The 22,651-nt window shown below is 43.0% G+C and overlaps 2 protein-coding genes across 5 annotated transcripts; one reads left to right on the top strand and one right to left on the bottom strand.

The window, feature by feature from the left end:
• Positions 1-12,233, top strand: LOC136940947 (retinoic acid receptor gamma-A-like). 3 transcript variants are annotated; one of them, XM_067233293.1, is made up of 8 exons: positions 1-566; positions 8,070-8,218; positions 8,503-8,674; positions 8,771-8,934; positions 9,032-9,208; positions 9,406-9,610; positions 9,746-9,904; positions 10,086-12,233. In XM_067233293.1, the coding sequence occupies exons 1-8, from the start codon at positions 422-424 to the stop codon at positions 10,406-10,408; spliced, it is 1,494 nt and encodes a 497-aa protein (XP_067089394.1). In that variant the 5' UTR covers positions 1-421; the 3' UTR covers positions 10,409-12,233. The 3 variants fall into 3 exon arrangements, with proteins under 3 accessions (XP_067089394.1, XP_067089400.1, XP_067089408.1); XM_067233299.1 differs by having other exon boundaries at positions 8,503-8,659; XM_067233307.1 differs by having other exon boundaries at positions 8,503-8,644.
• A 3,056-nt stretch (positions 12,234-15,289) lies between these two features.
• On the bottom strand, positions 15,290-22,260 carry calcoco1b (calcium binding and coiled-coil domain 1b). Of its 2 annotated transcripts, XM_067244666.1 has the most exons (14): positions 22,126-22,258; positions 21,225-21,377; positions 21,007-21,109; positions 20,650-20,864; positions 20,134-20,346; positions 19,812-19,960; positions 19,660-19,729; positions 18,926-19,180; positions 18,313-18,438; positions 17,812-17,907; positions 17,538-17,625; positions 17,140-17,285; positions 16,899-16,981; positions 15,290-16,044 (listed from the first exon to the last, which is right to left on the bottom strand). In XM_067244666.1, the coding sequence occupies exons 2-14, from the start codon at positions 21,354-21,356 to the stop codon at positions 16,017-16,019; spliced, it is 1,704 nt and encodes a 567-aa protein (XP_067100767.1). In that variant the 5' UTR covers positions 21,357-21,377; positions 22,126-22,258; the 3' UTR covers positions 15,290-16,016. The 2 variants fall into 2 exon arrangements, with proteins under 2 accessions (XP_067100767.1, XP_067100774.1); XM_067244673.1 differs by lacking the exon at positions 16,899-16,981 and having other exon boundaries at positions 22,126-22,260.
• Between the last annotated feature and the right edge of the window lie 391 nt (positions 22,261-22,651).

Raw genomic sequence — 22,651 nt, forward strand, 5'->3', positions numbered from 1 at the left:
CAGAGGGGCGTTTAGATCAGTTGCAGGAACCAAGAAGCAGCACCTAGTGGAGGAGAGAGTAAGAGAGAGTGAAAGAGAGTACATTGGAGAAAGCAGCATACAAAGGAGAATACATAGAAAGAGAAGGCGAAAGAACTTGACCAACTCCAGAAACAAAGCTGTGTCTGAGGAGGCAGTGGCAGAAACAGACAGAGGACATCTGGAGAACACTCACCTTGACTGGGGTGCAGATAGACCCGTTGACACGACCTGAAACAACAGCAAGCCTGGACAGACTTGTTTGGTTCTGGTCGAGCTCCTCTTATTTTCCTAGCTTGTAGAATTCCTGTGAGGGAACACTGAGCTCATTTGAGGAACAACAAGAGAGAAGAAATCTAGAGTTGCTGTAACTGAACCTCCAGTTTAGTGCGCGTTGGCGAGTATGTTCGACTGTATGGAGGCTCTGGGGATGCCCCCCCGGCCCCTTTTCGATGTGTCCAGCCAGGGCTCCTGTATGCTGGGCAAGACAACCCCCTTCTTCCCGGGGTTGGACCCCTTTGCCTGGGCTGGGACCGCCAGTGTCCAGTGTAAGTTTTTGCTAATTCTAACTCTTTTCATCACACTGTAAAAGTTTGGTGTGTTTGTGTTCGAGGGTTCTTTCTGCATGTGTGTGTGTTAGTGTGTGCAATTGTTTCTGCAAAGCCTGAAGAGCATTTTGTCCCTTTTGGCATTGATGTTGATACTATGATCATGCAAAAATGGACGGACAGTGTGTGTTTGTGTGTGTGTGTGTGTGCGTGTGTTTGTCTGTGTGTGTGTACACATAATTATCGTTGTGCTGGTTTTGTTATCTTGGAGCTCACTCCACAGGAAGAACCAGATTCCGTTGGGTTCTCTGTGTTCTCGAACCGTCAAGTTTGTTTGTGCCTGTTCTCACTGTGCCTGTATGTGTGACTGAGTATTTATACATCTCCATGTTTGTTTTCTTACTGAATCACTTCACATGAATGATTTAGCTCTCTCACAAAATATGGGCCCCGACCTTGTCAAGTGTTCGGAATACAATAATAATCCATGTCAAAAGGAAATCCCAGTTTAGAGGAGAGATAGGATCCCATGGCCAATCACCTTCTAGCTGGTGGATATTCAGCAGGATTTTGCATTAAAATGATAAAAGGCTGATGTCTCTTAGAACCATAGTACAGTATGACAGGGATGAACTGCTTTTACAAATTTCCATGCAGGTGACACACACACACAGAGTGAAATAAAGTAGATTTGAAAAGTACATTGTAACCTAGATAGCTCATTGTAATGGTTGAGTGACCTATGCTCCCTGTTGAATTTTTGATTCACTTTTACACCATAGAGTTAATTGGATGATTAAGTTCTTTTAGCTTTTATCATAGTGTTCACATAACAAGACTCCTTCATTTTGACATATTTTCCATTGTGTAACTTGCTATTACGTATTGGAGCAAGTTTGTCCAGGTGAGCCACCTAATTCATCTCCATTAATGGTGAGGACACTGAGGTTGAGCTTCTGTCAGCCCCTCAGTGTTCAGTAATGAAGACGAATGATCCGTCATGACGGGTGAGACCATCCACCCGGTATCAATCCGTTAAGTGGCTGAGTAGGAGGCCTACACACATTGCAACTTATAAAGTGGTCTGGAGAGCAAAAAAACCCCAGAGATCAGTAGACCCATATCTTATGTCTTTGGTTTCAGAAGGGGTCAGAGCACAACTGCATAATGTCCTTTGACAGGCCAGTTGTGTGCAGACGGCCTTGGGGTGATGTGGAGAGCTCAAAGCTCACTAGTCCTCCCCAGAGCGCTCATGGTGTTCTGTTTCAATCCTCTGTTCCCAATAACCTCTGTAAACATTGGTGGACAATGACATCTATAGAGACAATTCACCCACTCCATTCACACTGTTTTAGCTTGTCTTGTTGCCCTGTGAAACAGATGAGCTGTGTGGGCTTAGCCCAACCTTCACACACATGGGGAGTCAAACTCATCAATGTTTAGAAGTAGTTTGTATGAATGGGTCTGATATGGGCTGAATCCACATATAATATGCAGGGCAACACCTATATTTTTGGTGGGATTAATATGACGAAGAAGAATATTAGTTTTATGAGTTTTATGTTTAATGTTTTTAACTATTTAGGATTTTCATTCCTTCTCTGTGTGTGTACGTGTGTGTGTGCCTTGTGTGCTTCTCCCATTTATGCACTGATTCAGTCTGCAATCATGTGTTTACGGTAAAGTAAGGCCTTTGATCATTCAATCATAATGACAAAAGGCTCAATTAAGAGATTAGACTGCCTGCAGGGATAGGCCACAGAGAAGAGAATGATGAAAGGAGAGTGGAGGGGGAGGACAAGAGTTTGATTAAGACTTACCCCCTATGATACTAGTGCTGTACCCAGAGGACTCATCTGTCCAGAGGACAAGAGCAGCATATCTTCTCTTGGAGTAAAATTTCTAATCCCTAAATGCTACCACTCTTCTACTGACTTGAAGGTCATAATCCACATTAGAACCATAACACAATACAACACATTAACTATATTTCGATAAACTGGGGTGGGTTCAAGCTGGGCCCCAGGCAGTGGATAACGTAGGTACAACGAAAGGAAAGGAAGAAAGTTTGTGTGTACATGTGCATGCTCACGTGTGTGTGGACTGTTATGTACCACATCTTGGATGGACATCCCCTGTGTGTGTCTGTGCAGATTTCACAGGCCCCCGATGGAATTTACTAATGCCAATTTATAGCCTGTCTCCAGTGGGCAAGTAAATAACATGAGCTGTGTGACCACTCGATGGCCCTGCACACTGTCCTGTCCTGGGAGGCCTCCAGTCCTCCCACAGGTGTTCTGCAGGGGCTCAGTGCACCACCTCACCATGACCTTGGACATTATTTTAGAGTCATTTCATAGCTTGGACTGAAATATATTTCCTAGTTTGTATGTGTAAAATGACAGGATTGCAACTACTGAATTGGGTAATGGGGGTAGGTTATCTATCACATGACAACAGTGTTTCAGACGGAGGCTAGTGGGTGCTGTGCACAGGAGACTGGAGTCAGGAGTCCACAGCAGAGGAGATGAGGGGTGGACAAATGTTGACGGATTGATCAAAAAAAGGGTCGAAATAAAAAGGTAGCTTTATGAGGTGTAGTAAAGAAGAAAGGCTGTTGTGTATGCATGCTGGGGAATGAAAGGGGCAATACTAATTTAACAACCTGTCCCTAAAATAAACCCCCCTCCCCACCTTCACAGACACACTAGCTTCCTGTCCGTCACTTTACAAAGAATCAAGTACAACAGTGCCTTGTTTTTTCCATGGATTTTATACAAATAATTCTGTATTTTATAGAGAAAACAATAGTTAGGCACATAATGTTATTTAAGTATATTGTTACATGATTTCCATCTTATCTGCTGAATAACAACCAGTAAAACTGATCTATGCTGTGTCTGCCTGGATTTCCATAGAGCATCTGTGTTTATATATGTGAGACTTTGCCGTAAAGTCCACAACTGTGTGTCGTTCTAGTAAGAGTATGATAACTGCTCCAGGGTTTTGTAGTGTGTGAGTTTATGTGTGTGTATGTTTGGGTCTGAGTGAGAGAGTGTCTGTGTATTTGGGCCTTCCCCCCTTCTCTGGCTGTGTGTTTGGTGTTGCTGTTTTTATGGAGCCATCTCCTGGACAGTAGCCTGGTTTTCACAGCCTTTCCTTTCAAAGGGGCTCCCAATGACAGGAAGGACTCCTCCTCCTCCTCCCAGGGAAGGAAGGCAGGGGGGGGGGGGGGGGGGGCTGGGAGGGGGGTGGTAGGGGAGGGGGGCTGGCTGGCTGGGCTGGGGGGAGGTGGAGGTGAAGGGGGAAGGGAGAGAGACACAGGTACTGAACAGGGTCGTTTCTGAAAGGACCTGCCACATCTTTGTATTTACACTGAAGTCACTCCCCTCATTTCACCCCCCCCCCTCCAGTGTGCAAACACACACACACAATATGAACTGCTATTAAAATCTATGAACCCCTCTTTGTAAAAGATCAGTGAACTGATCCCTATGTGAGTGTCAAGAGAGATTGTCATAGGATGTTTATTTCAAAGATTGAGTCATCATGGTAGAGGATATGGGTTTGAAGACACACATGGGAGTTTTTTTCCTGTTTGTGTGGATGTTCGCAATGGGATGAATGTGTAAAGTATTCTACACTTTTCCCCTCTCTCCCCTCTCTTTGTTCAGGATTTTTGAGTAAGTCTATTTGCTTTCACGTCTACATTGTATTAATTCTCAAGGCTCACTGACAACTGCCACACACATTCCAACATGTTCATGAGCACAAACCAGCCCACACTCATACACATTCACACGCACACACACATTCCACAGAACACTGCAGAACATTTTCTGAAGCAAAATGTTATGTAAAAGTAAATTTGCAAACCAAATGAGTTTGGGAGACTTAATAGTGTCTCATGTTGGGTTATAGCCAATGAAAATATAGGCACCAACATAGTCAAGTACTATGGTTCTGTTGCAAATTGACAAAAAAAATTGAACCATTTTTTGATTGCAGTAAAGAGAATAATCCAACACCAATTACCAAATATATTTTGAAAAAAACTGGATAAATATACCTATAAGATTTCACACTAAAACATATGCACATCTTAAGAACAGAAAGCATGTGCCCAAACCATAATGAGCACATTCTATAGAGGGTCTCTGGAACACCCCAGGCCCAGCTAGGCCCAGGCTAGGCCCAGCTAGGCCCAGGCTAGGCCCAGCTAGGCCCAGGCTAGGCCCAGCTAGGCCCAGGCTAGGCCCAGCTAGGCCCAGGCTAGGCCCAGCTCAGAGCTGAGACCTTGCAGGCCATACATCACACTCTGTCACCCACACTGACTGGGAGGAATGAAAGGAGCTCTTGATATTAGTGAGGAATCAACACCATGCTTCATCTGTGCGTGCGTGGGTGTGTGTACATACCAGGTTAGAAAAACACATTTCTTACTGCTGAGATCCATGTGACATATATTACATATGAGTGAAAAGTTAGTGCAGATCTTTATGGTTTGACTGTTGTAGCAACCAAAGTGTAAACAGTGACAGAGCCAGACACTAATAAATGACATTAATTCTGTCAACCCATTGTTGATCGAAACACACTTATTTTAAATTGTTTCATATCACTGAATATCCATATGGGAAGAAAATAAATAATAATCTGGAAGTTAACAACAATTTAGTGCTCTCACAAACTATAAAAAAGGTATAGTTTCAACATGTACACATCAAAGTTGGGGAAGGAAGGAGAATGGTGGAGAAAGTTGTGTGGCAGGGAGAGAGAAGAGGGGGCTGACTGAGATCATTCTTGTACATGGAAGCCATGCAGGGATATCAGCAGCAAAATGACATGAAGTGGAGATCGCTCTACTCACCCCCCCCCCAAACCCTGTCCACCCACAGCCTGACAAGCCCACTGGCTAGGCAGGCACAAGGTACTCCGGACTGGGAATGGGACTGGCATGCTAATCGAGCCCCTTCTTGATAAGGAAGGCCTTTGGTTTCAGGGCTTTTGTTGTTGTCTAAACAGAGCTTTGTTGAGCTGAGGTGACAGGAGGGGGAGAGGCTGGAGAAGGGACAGAGGAGAAGGATAGAGAGTGAAGGGGGGAGCGATCTAGGGTTGGGGAGCTTGCTTGTCTCTGTGTTTCCTACAGAGGTGTACTGATTGATGTTGTGACAGAAAGAGTTGAGCTTTGGGTGAGGAGAGAGAGAGAAGAGAGAGCGAGACAGAGAAGGAGCGACATTCTTTCAGGCCAAGCTTCAGAATCTGAGCTCAGTTCAAGGTGATGACAGACATGACAGACTCTCTCCCAGACAGGTGAAACTTAGATTCAACTTCAAGCCCTGTCCGGTCTCTCTTTTCTCTTTTTTTTTCACTTTTTCTCTTTTCTTTGCCTCCCCCTTGAACCTTTCCCATTCTTTTTCTTACATTCAATGTCTGGTCTCTTTCTCCCTCTCCTTCACACTCTCTCTCAACTCCCTCTGTCTCCCTCACTCTCTGTCTGACGGTGCCCCCCACCCCCCGACAGTGTCAGTCACTACCTCTCCACTGGCGCCAGATGCAGCTCCTCCTTTTCAATAGAAAGCTTTTTCCACTGGTTTTCTCAGGGCCCCGCTCTCATTGTCAGTGTTATTACATAAACAGAAAACAGCACTCTGGTTACAGTGTCACTCACCAAAGCCCACCCTGCTCTCTCTACCACAACAATGTTCCTTCACCTCTACTGCGAACACCTGGTTTGTCCTCACTGACTGTAGAGGAAAGTGGCAGGACTAGGTTACTGATAGCCTTGGTTATTGAACAAACAGGGTCTACCATTGGCTTGGCACACTGTTGTTGGCATTTACTTTTTATGAAAAGGTACATGCAGTTTGATGTCAATGGCAGGAAAATAACGCAATCACAAGAAGGGTTATTAGTAATGGTCATTTGCAGTAGTAGTATACGTCCTGTATTGGTAGAGGAGAGACTGTTCAGTATTTGTTTTAAAGTCTGGTTTTGTGTAGATGGGTGTCTGTTTTTGGTAGGTATGAGAGGTGCTGGGGAGCAGTAGTAGTCAAGTTGGTAATGTAGTGGTCAAGGTCAAAGCTAAAAGGTCAGGTTTTTAGCCTACATCTCCAGCCACTGGGAGCCTTGTCTGCTGACTCTTCCTGTTTTTTCTCTTAATTTGCCCCGCTTTTTCTTTTATTAGATTATTCCTTTATGCCATTTTCTCTCTTTTTGAAGTCTCGCCACTCTTGTTAAATGTAGACTCCAATGTGAGAGAGGGGTGCAGGGGTGCAAGTGAGGGGAGGGGGGGGGGTTGTCCACATTGATATCCATTGAGGGTGGCAGGAGGGGGGCTGTGACTTTGGATTTTTAACCCCCGTTTTTTTTTTTACGGGCCAGGGATCCAGGGTACAGATGGTGGTGTGAATGGATGCCCAAGGTGACTAGATCCCAATAAAGAGGCGGTCAGCCTGGCCGGGGGCCTCCTTCCCAGCCTAGACACAACCTTTATAGGCCGACTTACGAGCCTGAGCCTCTATTAAACCCTGGCCAGCCTGCACTAAGGAATTTAGGGCCAGGAAACAAGGGAAAGGGGGTTGTGGGGATGGGTAGGGGGAGGTGAAGTTGGGGTGACTGAAGGTGAAAGTTGAAAGGCATGTTAGAGGGAATTATTTGTCTCTTTTGCCCTACCTAGTACATAGAACTGTGTCAAATCGTCTATTCGTGTGTGTGTTGTTTGGAGATGGGTATCCTTGTGAGGGAATATGAATGTTACTATGTCTGTGTTTTACATAGATTTTTGGGGTGATTTTCATGGGCAGCAGTTGAATGACCTGTGGCACAGCAAATGGTGTTATATTGAGAGTGTGTCTTCTCCCTGTGAGACAGAAGGAGACAGCAGTGTCTCATAAATAGACCCAGCCTGTTTGTTCAAATGGGTCTCAGGGTATTCAAGCTGGTCTGGTTGGGCAGACATTCAAATAAAAATGAACACAGAGAGGGAGAAACAAACACAAACACACTCAACACCGACACAATTCAGTCTGCCAGAGGTATGTTGCACCCCCACTCTTGGTAAGTGGAGATGCCAATCAAATCTCAGCTGCCAATCAGATTTTTATCAGCAGAGCCATCTGGCCATCAGCTAATTGTGTCTCTTTTTCTCTCCCTCTGTCAATCAACATGGCCACCCCTCCTTTTTCTCTTAAAATGTTTGCCTTTGAGCTTGCCTCCTGGGTAGGGACTATGGGCTGCCAGTGGGGGCAGGGAATTGTTTGTTGACTGTCAACCTTTATCAGTTGTTCCATTTGGATACATAAGACTGACCTCAGAGAGCTCTTTGAGATCCCAAATCAGCCTTATATTTACTTTCAGACTTTTGTAACTTAGTAAAATAGTTAATAACAATAATAATAATTTCTCTGACATAAGAACTGGAGTGTTAATGAACATATTAGTGAACATATGAACTCTCTCTATCTTCTCTCCCTCTCTTTTCCTTCCTCTTTCAACCAACAGCCGTGGAGACACAGAGTACCAGCTCTGAGGAGATGATCCCCAGTTCCCCCTCTCCTCCTCCCCCTCCACGAATCTACAAGCCCTGCTTCGTGTGCCAGGACAAGTCCTCTGGCTATCACTATGGAGTTAGCTCCTGTGAGGGCTGCAAGGTGAGACTCACACAAGAAGCACTATCACACAGCAGGATCACAGATAAGTTACAGCCGCCCGGAAGGATCACAGCAGAAATTATCTTTTATTTGTTTTTTTGGAATGGCTAATGCAGATTTATGCTACAGAAGGGTTTTCCCTGTTCTTAAAAACAGAGAATTCTTTCTCATACAGATGTCTGGGCTGCCCTCTTGTGGGCTGTAGATGTAATGATCCATGGTAGTACTGTACCTAAATAACTCACATAACTAAAAGTGTTGCCCTCCCTATCTTTCTCTCCCAGGGTTTCTTTCGACGCAGTATCCAAAAGAACATGGTGTACACATGCCACCGGGACAAGAACTGCCAGATCAACAAAGTGACTCGTAACCGCTGCCAATACTGTCGGCTACAGAAGTGCTTCGAGGTCGGCATGTCCAAAGAGGGTGAGTGCCAGAAAGGTGAAAAAAACAGGGGTAAGAGCATAAAAAGATATGAATGACTTGGCAGTAAAATACGAGTAGTCAATATTCTCTTGCTTTCTCACTCATCCCTGGTGTCCCCCCTCCCAGCGGTGCGTAATGACAGAAATAAGAAGAAGAAGGATGTGAAGGAGGAAGTAGTGCAACCTGAGAGCTATGAGCTAAGTGGTGAACTGGAGGAGCTTGTAAACAAAGTGAGCAAAGCCCACAAAGAGACATTCCCTTCACTCTGCCAGCTGGGCAAATACACGACAGTAAGTGACACACATACCTGTACACAAATACATATGTATATAAAGACACAAACTTGTGTGTGTAGAGACAATCTCATGAACTCTTTCTCTCCTACAGAACTCAAGTGCCGACCATAGAGTCCAGCTGGACCTGGGGCTGTGGGACAAGTTTAGTGAGCTCTCCACAAAGTGCATCATCAAGATTGTGGAGTTTGCCAAACGCTTGCCTGGCTTCACCACGCTTACCATCGCTGACCAGATCACCCTCCTCAAATCAGCCTGTCTGGACATCCTGGTACCTTCAGTTCTCATGTTCTTCCTCCTCTGTCCATTCTTCCATTCTTCTATACATCTTCTACACGGTCAATGATTGAAGTACAATTTGAAGAATATACAACACTGTCTGTTTCCAACTGTGCTCAACACTAAGGTCTGGCCTACTTATCGTATTCACGTGTTTTTTTCTCCATCTCTCCTAATCCCTCCTAACAGATGCTGAGGATCTGCACTCGCTACACCCCTGAACAGGACACCATGACCTTCTCAGATGGGCTGACTCTGAACCGGACCCAGATGCACAACGCCGGCTTTGGGCCACTCACAGACCTGGTGTTCGCTTTTGCTGGACAACTGCTGCCTCTAGAGATGGATGACACAGAGACAGGGCTCCTCAGCGCCATCTGTCTCATATGTGGAGGTACAGCACCCCAGGCTGAACCACTTCAACTCTGAAACTAACACTAAAGATAAAACTGTTACTTTACTTTAACTTTAATTTGTGCTGTACTGTGCTAGAACTTTCTGACCGTCTCAGATTTCCTCCTTCTGCTAGATCGTATGGATTTAGAGGAGCCTCAGCGTGTAGACAAGCTGCAGGAGCCTTTACTGGAGGCCCTAAAGATCTACGCCCGGCGCAGACGCCCCAACAAGCCCCACATGTTCCCTCGGATGCTGATGAAGGTCACTGATCTTCGAGGCATCAGCACCAAGGGTCAGTCAAGACTGAATCCACCTGTCCACCTTCATACATCACAGTATCCAGTACACACTAACTAACCCTGAGTAATGAGCTCACAAGGGAGACACATGTGAAACACAACCTTTCCATTTAAACGTACATGATGTAATACTTTAAAGTAATGTGGACTGTGTGGGTTTGTGTGTGTCTGCAGGGGCAGAGCGGGCCATCACACTGAAGATGGAAATCCCTGGCCCTATGCCTCCCCTCATCAGGGAAATGCTGGAGAACCCAGAAGCCTTTGAGGACAGTAGTGACTCTGGGGACAGCGCTGCCGCAGCCCCCCCTGCCATCCAGAGCATCAAACAAGAGAAGGAGGAGGAGAGGAGCGTGCACGAGTCAGCCTTGGAGGAAGAGGAGGATGAGGATGAGGACTATGGGGATGAAGAGAGGGAGAGAGGGGTGGACAGTGATGGGGAGCCCTGGGGCGAGGCTGCAGGGGGATCAAAGAAAGGGATGTCAGGGAGAGCACAGTGAGAAAGACACAATGATCCACTCACTTTTATACCCCACCAACACGCCACCAGCCCTGATCCCCCTACACCCCCTTTCCATTAACATCAAGACCTGGCTCTCCCTCTCCTCTGCTGTCTAACCTGTCACACTATGCCAGCCACACACACACACATGTACATGTGGTGTGTGAGACAAGACAGAAAAAAGCACTAAATCTCACAAAATCTCACAATGCTGAGACAAGGGCCTTGAGACATTACTGTGCCAAGAATGAGGCAGACAATTCCTTACTGTTTCCCAATCTGGTGTTAACACACAGAGACACACATTTCAACCTGGAGCAGTAGCTTCAGAGTTGGATAGACACATTCTGTACTCAAGTGGAAACTGAACAGTAAAACAACCAAACTTGTCTTAAGAAATGACAGTTTTCTGCTTGACAAATCATTTTTTCTATCATATGACTTCTCCAAAACATGTATGCATTGTTATTTTTCCTATATTCTCGTGGGTTACTATACAATTGTTTGTCTATTTTGTTATTTTGTATATGTGCTTTGATTACACTTAAGTCTAATGGAAAATATCATACTTGTAGAGTGGCAAAACAGCTGATATCAACCTCCTGGTTGTTCTAACTGGCAATCCTCTCTACCAATCTCTTTACCTATCGGTGTGCTTGTTACTCAAGGGTCCATCAGAACGACCTGGCAATCCTCTACCAATCTCTTTACCTATCGGTGAGCTTGTTACTCAAGGGTCCATCAGAACGACCTGTATTTAAAAAGCACACCAAGTAAATCACAGGATTTCAGACAAAGTCTTTGAGCAACATGCACACACACAAACACAACAAAAGCAGATACACACATGCACATAACACTGTTTACATTAATAAATGTGTGCAGGGTCAATTTACCAATGTGCTGACTCAGGGTGACTTTGTCAGGACCAAACCTCAGCAGTGAGTATGCTCCAGAAAAAAAAAATATTAGTTACTGCATCCAAAACAATAGTCCAAATAAATCTCCTTGATTAAAAAGCAGTATAGATTGTTTGCAATCGAACAGAAGGAAAAGCCATTTTTTATCAAAATGCAATAGAGTCTGTGTGGATTAATGTATGTATGTGTGTACACACACGTGTGTATATGTGTGCGTGTGTGTGTGTGTTTATGCTTTACTTGCGTTATAGAGAGAATGTGTCTCCGACATGTATATATTTTTTCTAACCAAAGGACTTATTTTGTGTGTCTACAATGGCATCAACACATATTTTGGAGTTGAGATCAGTGATTAGCATAATAAGGCAAATTCCCTGACTACATTTGTGTCAATCGCAAGGTTAAACTACAAACATGCACAACATGGATTTTGTGAAATAAAAAAGTACTTTTTATAATAATTTGTTATGGAGCAATTCTATATTTCTTTCTGTCACGTCGGACAAATTGGTGCCACAGTAGAGATTTGGTTCACTTACTTCTATGGCTCTTATTGATTAAATATTTCACATAGTCTTTTTATGACATCCATTTCAGCCACAAGCATTATGGCAATATTCAGAATGAGACTTACATTGATAAATGATATATGAACTGCCCTGGTGCCTTGGTATATTGAAGGCTTCTGGTCTCTTGCTACCGTTTTTCAAATAGATGCAGCAGTGTAAACCTATGGTTGTAAAACGAGGTACTTCACTTAAATCTTCTAGAATGCTTTTTTTTCCCATCAAAGCCTCAAGACCATTATTAAATCTGAGAGTTAGATGTACGCATGTATGTCAGAGCATCCAGGTACAGGCGACAGTGCCTGAATTCACATCAAACAGGTTAATTATGTGTGTGTGTGTGTGTGTGTGTGTGTGTGTGTGTGTGTGTGTGTGTGTGTGTGTGTGTGTGTGCGTGTATGTGTGGGTGTGCTTGAAGGTGCAGACTTGTGGTTCAGAATGTTATTGTTGCATTGACAGCTTATCTGACACCAAGTTCATCTTTTCAATCAAGTCATGATTATAGGAATCCTAAAGGTGTTCTCCAATGAACACTGAAAATGTTTCATTTGTGTATATTGTGTGTCCTTGTTATCTTGTTTACTTTGTTTAAATCTAAGATGATGTAGCAGAGAGCCATTGTGCTTGCATATTTAGCAAGCACTTAGCATGACCAAGGAAGAGTATTAGACGTAGTTTTGAATATGTTAATATTTACCTGAAAGGGAACACCCTAAATCGATGAAAATCTGTGCAAGTGACAAAACCTTTCAAAAACACAGCCAAAACAACCAGTATTATTATGAAGAATCCCAAATTAGTTTTGGAACGTTTTATTATTATTGTTCGTTTCTATTTCTGTATATGTTTTGCATTCTAGGGTTTTTAACTATAGGCCTAATGTTGATCAGCTCTTTCAATGCCATGATTTGGTGGGTAGTTAAAGAGAGTATGAATTGTTTTTGAGAATGTACTGCGTAACATTTTTTTATTATTCCCTAATGTTTCTTTTCAGAACTTTAATACAGCTTTTGATGTGTAAACAAAAACATGGTGCAATGTTTTTAACTCATAATTCAGGGGTTTCATTGTCAGCCTGTCTGTTTGTGAAGATGTGAACTCACGAATTGTCCTTCCTCGGTGGATAACAAAAGTAGAGGGCCATTTGATGATTCATTTTACCTGCCAATTACTTCAAAACAATGGTATGTTTGTGCCATTTTCTTTTCATGAACTGCAATTAAGTTCTTTCATTAATTCATCCTGTACTATTTGATGTTGATTTTATAAAGAACCTTCTTTCTAAAGAACCTGTCAGTTTTGCTCTTGTTGACATTAGTCAATTTGGCACGTGATATCCAGAGTCAGAGCCCCTCGCATTGTATAGGCTAGTTTGTACATCAGGGGGAATAATTACACCAGTTAAAAAGAACATCTAAGTAGCCTACTATCTAACTTGTTTTGAGCTTCCCATGCAAATTTGAGAACATCACGACATTAAGACACATAAGGTTAACAACCCTGGGAGAAATGCACCCCCCATGTAATTTATGTTGTGTATATCCCAGCATCAAAGGATTCGTACCATACATTGAGGGGACTAGTTTGAGTAAACAGAATAAGTTTCATGCATGTGGCAGAATACAGCCCTTGCCTGAAATAATGATGTCATCTTTTGGGAAGGCCTAAGCAAGCGGTAGGCCCAGACTTCACGATAAAACAGATGTGGTAGTTTGATATACCTGGTGATATTGCCTTTACAGCCCACAATGCTAAAAATCCTGAATGTATTTGATAAAAGTTTTCACTTAATTATCTTCAAAGCCTTTATCTGTATCTAAAGTGATTCAACTCACATCCTAAGTAGTGTGGCTAGGACTTCCAGTCACCTTGCCTTGTTCGGAAAATGGTGTGTCTTTGAACTAGCTAGTGTCCGCATGATTAAAAATGTCTTCCTGCTGTCTTTGCTTTTAAGAAAATGCAATCATAGCTCAAGGAAATGTCGCACACATACACCGGCACCTACACGTAGCCTACACACATACACACCTTTCCTACACACATACACACCTTTCCTACACACATACACACCTTTCCTACACACATACACACCTTTCCTCAGTGATGGATGTGTTTTGAATTAGCATTTTTGGTAATAGGTAGAGAGAGAAAAGCAATAAACTGGGATAGGACTGCTAATTAAATGATTGTTATAATTAACTTTCATTAAACAGAGATCGATAAAGCGGTGCAAGGATTAAAACAGGGTCCATACATTATACACTGTTTTACAAGGAGGCTTTTAACGACCTCGTATATTTGACTGTGCTAAGGCACGTTTCCATGGGAACAAGAGATGGGAAAGGGGGATTTAAGGAGGCTGAGCAGTATATTTTATATCCCCATTTTATGCGTTTCTGTCTTCATTTATATTTGATCTGCCTTAGCCTGCTTGGAGAGAGACTGCTGGGAGATAAAATTGCTAAGGGAGAGAGGCAGCCCCATCGCCTCCCCTTACCCTTGGGTGCAGAGGACTAGGAGTGTGTGTGATCAGCAGAGATGGGAAAAGTACACACTTCCTTCACTCAAGTAAAAGTACAGATACTCATGTTTAAAAAGACGAGCGTTAGCCATTCTTCTTGTTGCCCTCTGCCTTGCTCCATGGTAGCTTCGTAGCCTAGCTTGCATTTGTAATGCTTGATAGCCGAGAAATTAACAAAGGCACACAATGACAATAAATAATATTGATCATGCCACCAAATACAGATTAAAACTAAAGTAACGAACCTGGTTGGAAAATTTGTGTAAAAAAATGTAAGGAGTGAAAGTAAAAAGTTGTCAGAAAAATAAATAGTGAAGTAAAGTACAGATACCAGAAAAATCTACTTAAGCAGTAACAAACAATTTCTATTTTTGTGATCAGATTCAGCAGGGGCTGAGCCTCATAGGAACCAAAGGAAGTTACATAGAGAAGTGTTCTTGAGCCAAAGATGATATGGATGGAGGATTAGTGGAAAGTGGAATGAGGCAGGGAGATATAGACCTCAGTGTTGTGTGACTGAAGAAGAGTTGACAGTGCTCTCCTGTCTTGGCTTCAATGTGTTTCAGAATATTCACAGTAGACTATAAAAGTATCTGGAAAAGACCATTGTGCTCAAATGTCTTCATCAGCCCTAGTTCAGGTGGTAGGGGTGGGGAGCAGAAAAGGGGTCTGTACAAAGGCTGGCTTTCACCATGCAGGTGTTTTATTCCCAAAGAAGTTAACGAGGTAGCATTCACATCATTAAGGAGAGGGGAAGGTAAGGTAAGGGGAACAAATGTTGTGTCTCTGTGTGTGTTTGTGTCACCTTTGTGTCACAGAAATGGGTACTTGGCTGTATTTACTTAATCTTTTAAACACATAAGGAAAGAGACCAGCATCAATCAGTGTTTATTACAGAAATCCACACAGTCAATATGAATCTGAATTCTCAAAATGTATCAGCACACACCTAGGCCTTAAACACAGACCACACTCATCATAGAAACTTTCTTCTTTCTTCTCCAAACCTTCACACACTCACACATCTTACCACTCTTACACTCATACATGGTTATTATGTTGATGTAGGACAATTATCAAATCTATGCTATCTAAAGGATGTAATAACTTGGATTATACCAGAGCTATCATTAGTCAAGTCCTATTTATCCCATGAACACTCACATGTAGAATGTTATTTTCTTCATGTTCAGAAGCTGACAATAGACTCCAAATGTTAATGTAAAGTGTTGCCTCATCACATCTGTAATACATGTTAATAATATATTCTATGTAATAGCACAACTTAAAAGCTATTAAAAACAGATAACATGTAAGGTAAGCATTTTATGCTATATTCTTTGAATATCCTCAATATGTTTATGAGGTAAATTAAGATAATAGCCTAATTCATTTCATACACTATTTCTAAAAAGAACCCTGAAAGTCCTCTATAAATCAATAAAGAAAGACACCTAACAACCAAACTCATTAAAAAAAACTCAGTTGTCACACATTATTTGAAAAATGGGATTTGTAGAAGTTACCATTGCATATTACTAGAGATGTTGATGTCTGCAGCTTTGACGTTGCCGTGTTCCCTTTATCCCAATCTGACAGTTACCACAATGGGGAGTCTGCTAGTTCACTGTGGAGAAAAAAGAGAAACAGGAAAGGAGTGGGGAGGATGAGAGAACACAAGTTCTGTAATCATTTGGAAGCACTGCACACATGAAGCAAATAAGTGATCAGAAACAGCTTATCACACTGACTCTTGCTCAGAGACTTGTTGCTCTTGTGGTTAGTGGTAACTGTTTTAAATGTTTTGTACTCGCTGTGATATATTGTTTTTATTATTGTTGTTTGTTTTTTCCACAGGTACACTTACACGTATAGCGGTTTATGTTGTTTAATTGTAACTTGTTTAACTACATGCTCTTATGGTTCTTCCCTTTGGCACTTACTTTGGTTGTTCACAATGTGTGCTTCATGTTTTGGCTACTCGCAATGTTTTGTGGCTATCTTGTTGTTATGATCAGTGACCTACTATGCACTTTGTAAAGCTCTCTCTTGGAAGTCGCTTTGGATAAAAGCGTCTGCTAAATGAATAAATGTAAATGTAAATGTTATCAGCAATCAGCCATGCTACTAGATGATCCCTACTCTTTCCTCTTTGCTAGTATTTATTTCCTATTCAATTCCTTCTGGCCTTCTCCAACTGATGTATCACGTCCCTTACACTCTATTTTAGAAATGCTATGCTTGCTATTTATAATTCAATGGCACTTTAGTGCTTTAAATACGTCCATTTAAGCAATATATGGGAGCAGTAAAGGTGATTTGAGTGAACATCAAGTGCACTCAGTTGGGGTCATCATGATACAGGGATTGGAGGGGATACAGTGTTCATAGATGAAAACATTCTAGTGGAGGTAGTTTGGGGGTTAGAGAGGAGAAGAGGGTGGAGTTAAGAGTGTTTGAGCAGTGGCCCAGAGTAGTCACCTCAGGATGGAGTCAGTGTGGTCAGACAGAATCAGAGGCTTCTCCTCACTACATCTCTGGCTGTGATGTGGCTCCATCTCGTCCTGATACATTTTTATATTGCATTTTATTCATTTAGCAGACACTTTCATCCACAGTCACATACAGAAAGTATGTTACACAGACTGTACCACTACCGTGTTTACATTGGTAGTGTAACAATCTAAGATTGTTGCTGCTTTTTGGTGAATAGTCTTTCTACCTTTTCCATATATTTGTCGTCTGACTTGTTGTGATGGAGGGAGTCTGGCTGGGTTGGGCTGTTCACCCTGTCAGGGTAATCATCGTAGGGGGACAGGACCAGGGCCCCAGCTGGGGGCAAGTCCTGCTCAGGTAAGGATTCAGGAGCTGCAAAGGTAGTGTCTTTAGTCAAATCTCACTCATACTTTATTCATACAAGGTGCGAATTACGGGGGGGTTTATGGGGGTCTGACCACCCTAATTAAAACTTGGACCCCCCCCCCAAAAGAGGTAACAACAACAGGTCGGGGGGGTTGATACACGCCCTGGAGAAGAAGTTGACCCCCCCAATTGTCATTGTATAATTTGCACTCTGCTTGTTAACCAATGGAAGTGGGGTGACTTTCTACTATCACTCACTGGATGAGAGTAAAGCTGCTTCAGTCCATCTGTCATCTGCCACAGTCTCCAGTCTCTGCTCTAACTGACGTATGTAGTCCAGCAGGTCCTGTGTGTGTGTGTGTGTGTGTGTGTGTGTGTGTGTGTGTGTGTGTGTGTGTGTGTCATTGAAGGACAGAAAATAGATGTAGTATGAAAACCACAAAACCATTTAAACAGACAAAATTAAAAAAGGTACAATCTCTGTTGACATGAGAAACTCAAACATGTCCTCATCAGAGCATTGCATCCTTGCCTGTTTTTCCATGGTCTGCAGTTCTCCTTCCTTCTCTTGAATCCTCAGACCGGTCCTCAGCTCCTGCACCTCCTTGCGTGCATTGCTGAGTTGCACCTATAGGGGGCAGTAGCACTATCTTCAAATGACTATTTGACAACAATCCAAATCTCCCCACAGTCCTAGCCACCTAGTCCTAGTAAATGTGACCAAGTAGAAGCAGTAAGAAGAGGACCTCCCACTCTGCAGCTGATTGTGTGACTCTGTGGATGTTGTTGGGTCAGATATTCTATTTGTGTCTGTATCTGTTTGCATGTGAAAGGTGACAGCATGGAAGGCTTTCTTCCATGCCGGAAGAAAGCCTTCCTCAAGCACTGGCACGGGGACTGTTTTGGGGTCTTTCTCGTTTCTGAAATCGGATCTGATGATGAGGACTCAGACCAGGACCACATGGGCAGCTATATTTAGAGGTGTTGTTGTTTGTGAAGGTAGTGATTCAGAAAGATCTTGAAATGTATTTACCCTGTTGCAATCCTTCTCCCTGTTGAGCTCCACTTCTAGCTTCTCTCTTTCCAGCCTCTCTTCCTGCAGCCACTCTTCCTTACGCTGGGCCTCCCGACTCATCTTCTGGATTCTGTCTTTATCAGTCTACAGCACAGGGGGAAGAAAAACACACATTTACATGCTATAGGTGAACTGTTTGTTTACAGCTGCAGCATTATGTGTTATCAGATATAAATAACTACCCCCTGTACAGTGAACTTGGAACACATCTGTGTGTATTATCTTGGTGCTGTATGCCCTCATCTCTCTCCGTGTCAGGAAGAACCGAGGGTACACTTCTGTTGAGAGTATGTGAATCATTCAATTTTAACCCAACCTGCTCCCTTTCTCTAACCATGTCAGAAACCAACAGATGGTTAGATTGTATATTTTACGATTCAGCCAAGGACTTAGGTCCTTCTTATGGACTACCATTGTGACCTCTGTGGCCTTGGTTCATCATCTGTGCTGTTCTGCAGTTCAGAGGAGGGTGTCTTTGAAGAGGGCTTTGCTCTGTGTCTGCATGATGTTTATAGGGAGGTCAGTGTCAAGGGCTGTAGGTGGTCTACAAGCTGTTGACCCCTCAGCTCACCTCTGCAGCCTGTTTGAAGGCCTCTCTCTCTTGGGCCCAGTTGGCACGCCCCTCCCGAAGGGACAGGTTGGTTTCAGACAACTGCAGGGTCAGCTGTGCGGCCTGCAGACGCATCTGGTGCAGCTCAGCATGGGTGTGGCTCTGCTGAACCCCCAGCTCACACAGTTCCCGGCGCAGAGCCTCTGCCCCCCGCTCACTGGCCTCCAGACGATCCCGCAGCCCCCGCAGTTCCTCCAGGGCTTCATGGTTCTCTATCTGGGGAGGTAAGGAAGGAAGGCGGAGGGATGCAGACTGAAATGGCTAGTACTGGATAATGTTGCTCTGTAAGTACCAGCAGTGTAGGAAAAATGATTCTAGCTTGTTCTTTGGTAAGCTAATATGAGTAAGGAGGTAACATTGGTCAGTTGTGATGAAACATGTTGATAATGCCCTGCATTTGACACAAGTGCATATTCTTGGAACGACCAAGAAGGACTTGAAATGGACACGTCTCACATGTGCTTTTCTTCTATGAATTGATTCTACTGGCACTGCATTTCTCATTCCTGAGCTCACTGACATACTAGAAACTAACACCTGAGTGTGCTATGGTCTGGTCTGACTCCAAAGAGCTGCTGAGTTGGAAGACTTCCATGTGTTATGGCACTGCCTGGCATGTGTCTACTTCACTCCTGAGGTGGTTAGTGACTTCATAGTGAGGGGTAAACAAACAACAAAATGAAAACATAAATTACATGCAAATTCTTTTTCTCCAGCTCTTCATCCTTCCTTTGAATGTACATCTTTTTCACTCTCTCCTTCATTCTGTGGATAGGCAGAAATGGTTAGTACCTTCTAAAAAGTTAAAAAACTGTAAAAGAAAAAAAGCTGCATCACAAATGCTTACCTTTCCAGTTCAGCCTCGGTCTCCTTCCCTCTACCAGTCAAAGCCGTGATGTCATCTTCCAGCTCTCTGATTTGCTGCTTACTTTCAGTTTTTGCAGCCAATAGGCCACTGAGCTCAGTGGACAAGGTTTCCTGCGAATACTGCACATCCTGTCAGAGATGGGAAAAGACAGTTATGAGAGAGGGTTTGTCTATCTATGTACCTTTTTACATAGCTTTTAAGTTGTTGAAAAAATAAGCAACAGGCAAATAGCCTTATTTTATGGATATATGGACTGGGGTTGATATATTGGGTTTGTTACCAAGGATACCTAAACCAGTACCTTGTGTTTCCCCTCGATCTTCTCTATCTTGTCCCAGCTGTGTTTAAGGTTTCCCCTCAGGTCCTTCATCCCCTCCTTCATCTCCTCTTTCTCTTTCTCCCACTCCATCTTTGCCTTCTCACTTTTATCTATCTCGATTTCCTTCTCTTTCTTGGATTTCTCCAGGGCCAGTTGTAAGTTGTCTCGTTCTCTCAGGCATTCTTCCAGACGGCTCTGCTCATACATACAGTAGAGAGGAGAGGACCATAGGGTCACAGGACAGAAGGAGGGATGAAACCAGTGCACAGTTGTTATTTACACAGGGAGACGAACAAAGGGATTGTTAAATCACTTAAGTAAAAGAACAGAACAATTAACATGGATGGGCCTCATGTGTACAATAATTTCACTCAGTAGGCCAATAGACTGGGAGTCCTGGCACGCTCCTGACTGGTGAATGACTTGCAAAGATGTCTGGTTAGGACCGGGCCCTCCAGGATCAGGGTAATGAGCCTGAGCTGTTCTCCATGTGCCCACCTGCAGGAGCTGAGCCCTGGGTACCACCAGAAGCAGGTCCTCCATCTCTCCATCCCCCTCCTCGTCTCCATCCCTTTCCTCCTCCAGAGTCTCCAGCTCATCCAGGGGTTTGGGAGCACAGAAAGTGAACTGTCGACTGCAGCCACAAATCTTCCCATTCTCGTCCACATACACAAACTGGTACTCCACCTCACTAGGCTGGGGGAGGTAAAAAGCTGGAACAGATAGCATATTGGCAGTGGTTTTATCAGCCTGTATCAGAAATACTGTATTTAAATATTAGATACATTTTGGAGAACACTGGGATTATGAATGGGCCTTGATTTCCTGTGCAAACCTTGTTAGATTTACTCTTACCTTGGAAATGTACACAGCAATTGACATTGGTTCCTTCAATGTAACCTTCAGGAGCAAGGGCCCAAGAGAAGGTGTAGTAGTCCTTCACTGATGACCAACCCACCTGAATTATGCAACACATGATCTCTCATTAGAACCTGTAGCAATATTGATTAAAAACGGTTGAGGAAAAAAACAGTCTTTTCCTGGGAAGGAATGTTTGCAGTTTGGGCGTTTACCTTGAACATCCCTATCCAGTCTTTATTGGACCACTGGTGTTTGGAGGTTAAACTGTAGTGGCACTCCACTCTACTTTGAGGGAAATACAACTGCCCAACATTCCTAAACATCACCCTGTACTGTGTCTCCATGGCTCTGAGTAACTGGGCACTCTGTACAGAAACCAAAGCATGGACAGGGTGAGATTAGAGAATATGACCAGCTGATGAAAAATGATAGCTTTAGTTTTGGAATGTAACAAGTTCATTGCCACAGACACTCGCACATACCCGTTTAAAATAACACCACAAACATTTCTGAAATGACACCAGAGTATATGAGAAACATGCCAAAATGTGAATTCGAATTAAATTGTAATAGGTTTATATCGGCCTAATGTTTGTACAATTTGCTAGCTCATTTTCAGGTTGATAAATAATAACCTAATATTAGGTGAGTTGTGAAACAACACAGACAAGGGGGTGTGAGAATCAGTTCTGAGAATGTTTCCACACAGTCAGTCTATAGATACGCTCTGAACAGAGACATGCATGCTATTCTCCCTGTTGAAATCCCTCTTGGATGTTGGCAAGACAGCATTTACTAGCCATCCATTCACAGCATGCATTTTCAAATAATGCACAGCACATCTCTTAATAAGACCATAGCCTAAACATACCCTTGCCTACCAAATGTTGTGCAATACATAATGTTTGTATAAAAAGTATCTCATAACATACAGACTGTCTTTATCCACTTCATTATTACTATTAACAGTTATACCTTGATGAGGAAACTACAGAAGGCTGAAAACATCATTACTACTTATCACATAATATGGCTAGTCCCTCACATATTTTAGAAAATAATATTGTACTTACTAAATGAAAAAGCCTGTCAAACATTTTTGAAAAAACATACCTCAAGTTGATATTCAAGTTTTCCGATGAATTTTTCTTTTTACCACAGACTGATTAGTGTTGTTTGTCTACTCTGATCATTTAAGTGGAAGAGTTACTTGTCCTCTCCTTTATAACACTTCCATGACAATACAAACCAAAACATGTGGACATGTGTATTTATTGAAGTGGGTTGTCCATGGGTAATGCAGTTCTTGGCAAGATGGCTCATCATTTGGCTTGGACTACAACTCCCATTTTTGGAAACTGGTTATAAGATACAGGAACAACATGCAGCATTTGGATGGGCAGTTCTCAGAAGCAGAAGCTGGTTACTGGAGTTTTTCTAACTGTTCTACTGACCCTACTGAACCTACAGCAGTGGTAGAGAAACAGGGAGACACATGACTCTCTGGATTGAGGCCATAGGTTTCTGCTGACTCACATCAACAAGGTGGAGGCCGAAACAGGTCCACTCAGTTTACATTTGAAAACTGGAAAATAGGGCATTTATTATCAAAGTTATCAAACCTTCCATAATCGGCTGG

Source organism: Osmerus mordax, chromosome 1, assembly GCF_038355195.1.
Source record: "Osmerus mordax isolate fOsmMor3 chromosome 1, fOsmMor3.pri, whole genome shotgun sequence".
Classification (NCBI taxonomy): Eukaryota; Metazoa; Chordata; class Actinopteri; order Osmeriformes; family Osmeridae; genus Osmerus; species Osmerus mordax.